Genomic DNA, 5,000 nt, shown 5'->3' with positions numbered 1-5,000 from the left:
ATGTTTTTCATTATATGTTTCAAAACGATATTTGTTCATAGAAATTTCTGAGCAGTTAAGAGAGACCGCTCGTTGCCAGCAAGCGGGTAGGTCGGGACGCTTCTGCCTCCCAGGCAGGTCTCCCTGCCTAGCCCGTCCGGCTACCATACTCTCGCAGAAATAAAGTTGTGAACCAGCGACAACTTTAACTCAACACCCTGAAGAACAAACCACCAGAGAACCAGAGTACCACCCTGTGGGGACACATTTCGTCTCGCGTCACCATACACCCCACACATCTTTACATTAGTGCCACCTTGTGGGATTACACGTCCCCCTTATTATTACATTGGTGGCACCCAGTGGGATTATCTCCCACATATTATTACATTAGTGGCATCGCGCTGGGATTACATGTCCCCTTCATTACATTAGTGGCACCCTGTGGGATCATCAACTCCCCATTATCTTTACATTGGTACCAGCCACTGGGATCATACACCCCACCCATACTATTACACTCTCTCTCTCTCTCTCTCGGTCTCTCTTTCTCTCTCTCGGTCTCTCTTTCTCTCTCGGTCTCTCTCTCTCTCTCTCGGTCTCCCTCTCTCTCTCTCTCGGTCTCCCTCTCTCTCTCTCTCTCGGCCTCTCTCTCTCTCTTTCGGCCTCTCTCTCTCGGTCTCTCGGTCTCTCTTTCTCGGTCTCTCGGTCTCTCTCTCTCTCTCGCTCCTCTCTCTCCTCTCATCTCTCTCTCTCTCATCTCGTCCCTCTCTCCTCTCTCTCTCTCCTCTCTCTCAGGTCTTCTCCCCCTCTCTCTCTCTCTCTCGGCTCCTTCCCCCTCTCTCTCTCTCTCTCGGTCTCCCTCTCTCTCTCTCCCTCTCCTCTCCCCTCTCTCCCCCTCTCTCCTCCTCCTCTTCTCATCCTCTCTCTCTCTCCTCTCTCCTCTCTCTCTCTCTCTCTCGGCGTCTCTCTCTCTCTCTCTCTCGCTCTTCTCTCCTTCTCTCTCTCTCTCCTCTCTCTCTCTCTCTCTCTGCTCAGAGTGTTTAGATGCTTCCTACAACACCCTCCTACTAACATGGTGACCAATAGGGTTGGCGTGCCCAGGCATGCGCCGTACTGACCCAAGCCCGCCCACTGGCGCTCATGACCCCATAAGCGACCTGGACCTACAGCCACTTACTTTGGAGTCGTGGGCCCCGCTCAGCATGACAGCCTTCTCCTTGGGGCCACCCTACAGGGCCTCCACCTTGCTGGGCCTATGCGCTGTCCGGGTCCCTTCTTCTGCACAAGCCAGCCATTCCAACCTTGGTCCACGCTACACTACCAAGAATCTTCCATCAATAAACATACACAACAGACCGTGCATTTTACAAGTCCCTCACAGATGGTGGCAACACGAACACGAACGATGCCTCCGACCAGCACTCTCTCCAAAAACAAAACTGAAAGTACACCATGGGCAATTCTTTTCCTTTCTTTTTCCTTCCCACGTGTGCATGCCGTTATGTTTTGAACAAATGCAGTGATTTTTTGAAACATCTGAAAAAGAGTCCGTGCTAGTGCATTTTTTCTGCATGTACCGAGCGGTCTCAGAGTGGTTAGATGCCTTCAATGTCATGCTCTCCTACTAACAGGGGTGACCAATAGGGCGGCGTGCCCATGGCATCGCCACCGTACTGACTAATTCAATCCCACCTGCGGACTCATGACCCCAAAGCTGACCTGGAACCGTACAGACACTCTACTTCGAGTTGCGGCCCTGCTCACACGTGGCCTTCTCCTGGGGGCCACCCTACAGGGCCTCCACCTTGCTGGGCCTATCCACTGTCCGGGTCCCTTCTTCCTGCACATGCCAGTCATTCCAAAATTGGGCCACGCTACACTCCAAAACTTCCTCAAAAAACAAACACAACTGTGCATCTCTCTCTCTCTCTCTTCTCTCTCTCCTTCTCTCTCTCTCTCCTCTCTCTCTCGCGTCTCTCTCTCTCCTTCGGGGGGTTTTTCACTCCTCCGGCTTCCCCACTCTCCCCTTGGCGTCTCTCTCTCTCTCTCTTGGCATCTTTCTCCCTCCTCCCCTCGGGGGCCCCTCCTCTCTCCCCTCCCCCCTCCTCTCTCCCCTTTCCCTCTTCTTTCCTCCCCTTTTCTCTCTCGCGGGTCTCTCTTCTCGCGGTTCTTTCTCTGGTTCCTCTTCTGCGGGGCTTTTCCTCTCTCTCCTCTTCCTCTTCGGGTTTCCCCTCCCCCTCCTTCTCTCCCTTTCTCTCCCGGTTTCTTCCCTTTCCTCCTCCTCCCGCTCTCTCCCCCTCTCCGCCCCCCCTCCCCCCCTCCCCCCCCCCGCGCCCTCGCCCCCCCCCCCCCCGGTCTCTCTCTCTCTCTCTCACTCTCCCCCGCGGTCTCTCTCTCTCACTCTCCCCCGCGGTCTCTCTTCTCTCTCTCACTCTCCCCCGCGGTCTCTCTCTCTCTCTCACTCTCCCCCGCGGTCACTCTCTCTCACTCTCCCCCGCGGTCTCTCTCTCTCACTCTCTCTCTCTCTCTCTCTCTCTCTCTCTCTCTCTCTCTCTCTCTCTCTCTCTCTCTCTCTCTCTCTCTCTCACGACGGCAATCTGAGTTCGAGGGTTCGAGTCACCGACCAGCGCGTTGTTCCCTTGGGCAAGGAACTTCACCTCGATTGCCTGCCTAGCCACTGGGTGGGCAAACCAGCCCAAGTCAGTGCCGGTCCCAGAACCGGGTAAATAGAGATGGTGACTCGATAAAAATACCAGGCGGAAGGCAACAGCAAACCACCGCACTAAATTGCCAAGAAAATCATGGAAATTCATGATTGCCAACGTCCTTGTAGGACAGGGCACTTGGGGGGGGGGGGGGGGGGGGAAATATAATATATATATATATATATATATATATATATATATATATATATATATATATATATATATATATATATATATATATATATCAGAAAGAGAGCAAGAGAGAGCAAGAGCAGGAGCAGGAGCAGGAGCAAGAGCAAGAGAGAGAGAAAGAAAGAGGGGAGAGAGAGAGAGAGAGAGAGAGAGAGAGAGAGAGAGAGAGAGAGAGAGAGAGAGAGAGAGAGAGAGAGAGAGAGAGAATCACTCTTCTAAGATAGTGTTGGTAGATGAATCAAAACACCATTCATAAAGTCTATTGGTTTCAATGATGCTGTTGGTAGATGAACCATCTGTTTTGTACACCTATGAGGAGTGAATCCAGCTGTTGACTATACGAGGAGACAAGCAGATAGGCAGGCAGGCAGAGAGGCAGAAAGGGCATCACAAATACCAATGGGCAGACATATACCCAGCCACTCACAAGTTCACATAAACTAACAAATTCTCCAACAATGTTCATGTTCATATATATTTAATCACACACACATACAATACAAGTTCACTCAACCATTTTCAATGGCACATGTTTACCCATATTAACATTCATTCAAATTTCCTTCCTATTAATGTCATATTTCCATTATCTGATCTTTTCCATATCTTAATCTTATGTATTCTTCTTCTAGTAAATGTTAGTCAGTATCTATCTGACATGTTTCTAGGCCTCTATGACAGAAGAGCATTTTCTATCCAAAAAAAAGCCTCATCATATTTAAATCAAGGGCCTTTAAACAATTGCTGCAGGCTGGATATCACATTTTTGACTCACAAACTTAATGCATATGATAACTAATTCAGCTGATCCTAAACTCATTCACAGCATTTGTATACTAATTTGTCAATACACGTGAAAAAGAACATTTGCCACTATGATTTTGGATACCATCCTTACTCCTAGTTGGTTAAACAAACAGTACTCCTGTACTATACCTTTACTGCAACTGATGCAAACGCATCTCCTACACTGAGAATTTCCCTGAGCTGTCTTTTGGTGGATATTCAGTTCTTTTAGAGAAGAAATAAGCCATGCAAGAGCATACTAAACAAAACTTAAGCATGGCAAGTTATAATAATTTTTAAGTGGAAATAATGCAATCTAAAAACTGAACTGCATTCCTTGAAACTAATTGTTTTCTTACATTTTGTTCTGATTATCTAATTTAAGTCATAATGAACACACTTCAGAACAAGATAAATATTTTTTTAAGTACAAAAAACATGATCCACCATCCACCTTTTTATGGTTTTATATCACTGAAGAATTCCTTCAGAAGTTTGAAAGTCAATGTTGAAATCGGGAGTTCGGTGTCACTTATCATTAAGAAAGAGAAAAGGTGTTTGACTCATACTTACGAGCAAGCTCTACTTCTAAGTTGACTCTGGTTGTGGTTCTACGGAACACATTCTTTAGAAGTCGAGCAGTTTCGGTGAGCCTGGAAAGTCAATATTCCATTATAACCCTGTTCAGCTTCTGATTATTAATCTACGGTGATTTGCATAAAAGACTAAGTAGGTTTTATATAATATCATTTCCTAAAAGTACTTCTACATGGCATTAGATGTGCCTTATTTCTTTAACACATATATCCCATATTACTACTTCATCTAATTTGTAGTAGTGCAATAATAGTTCTTGATATAATGTTAAAGCAAAATATCAGTCATTCATGATTCCTTTATTGAGAACAGTAAATGAGATGCTAGACACACTGATTCCATCATAAGATATATCAAGGGAAAGCTGTTCTGAAACATTTGGGAGCAAAATATCAAGCTGGCACTTATGTATTATAAAAGTATTGTCAAATAAAACTGGCTAAAAATATAGATACACAAGATGTTAATACTGTGTAATCATATATAATTTGACATATTATGTAGGTATAACTGTTCAAAAACATATCCCATAGTATTGGCACTGTTTGGAACTGTCTGCAAGTGAAACAGTCATTGGGTTGTTAATCATATGCAACAGTAAATCACTTCAATATATTTATTAAATATTATATCTGGTGTAATTAGAAATATTTACATATAGTTTTGATAAAATAAACAAACTACTGAAATAATACCATTAAAAATATCTGTGATTTCTATCTTTAGCAATATGACTAT

At 45.3% G+C, this 5,000-nt stretch overlaps 1 protein-coding gene across 3 annotated transcripts in view; it reads right to left on the bottom strand.

Annotated features, from left to right (window-relative positions):
• Nucleotides 1-5,000, bottom strand: part of LOC119595813 (probable phospholipid-transporting ATPase IA) — a 92,683-nt gene that overhangs the window by 12,736 nt on the left and 74,947 nt on the right. For all 3 annotated transcript variants that reach the window (XM_037944988.1, XM_037944987.1, XM_037944989.1), the window contains one exon: nucleotides 4,239-4,318. In XM_037944988.1, coding sequence (XP_037800916.1) covers nucleotides 4,239-4,318 — 80 coding nt within the window. The remainder of the gene's footprint in view (nucleotides 1-4,238; nucleotides 4,319-5,000) is intronic.

This window comes from Penaeus monodon, chromosome 36 (genome assembly GCF_015228065.2).
Source record: "Penaeus monodon isolate SGIC_2016 chromosome 36, NSTDA_Pmon_1, whole genome shotgun sequence".
Classification (NCBI taxonomy): Eukaryota; Metazoa; Arthropoda; class Malacostraca; order Decapoda; family Penaeidae; genus Penaeus; species Penaeus monodon.
The sequence above is the reverse complement of the archived record's forward strand: the minus strand, read 5'-3'. Positions and strand labels throughout refer to the sequence as shown.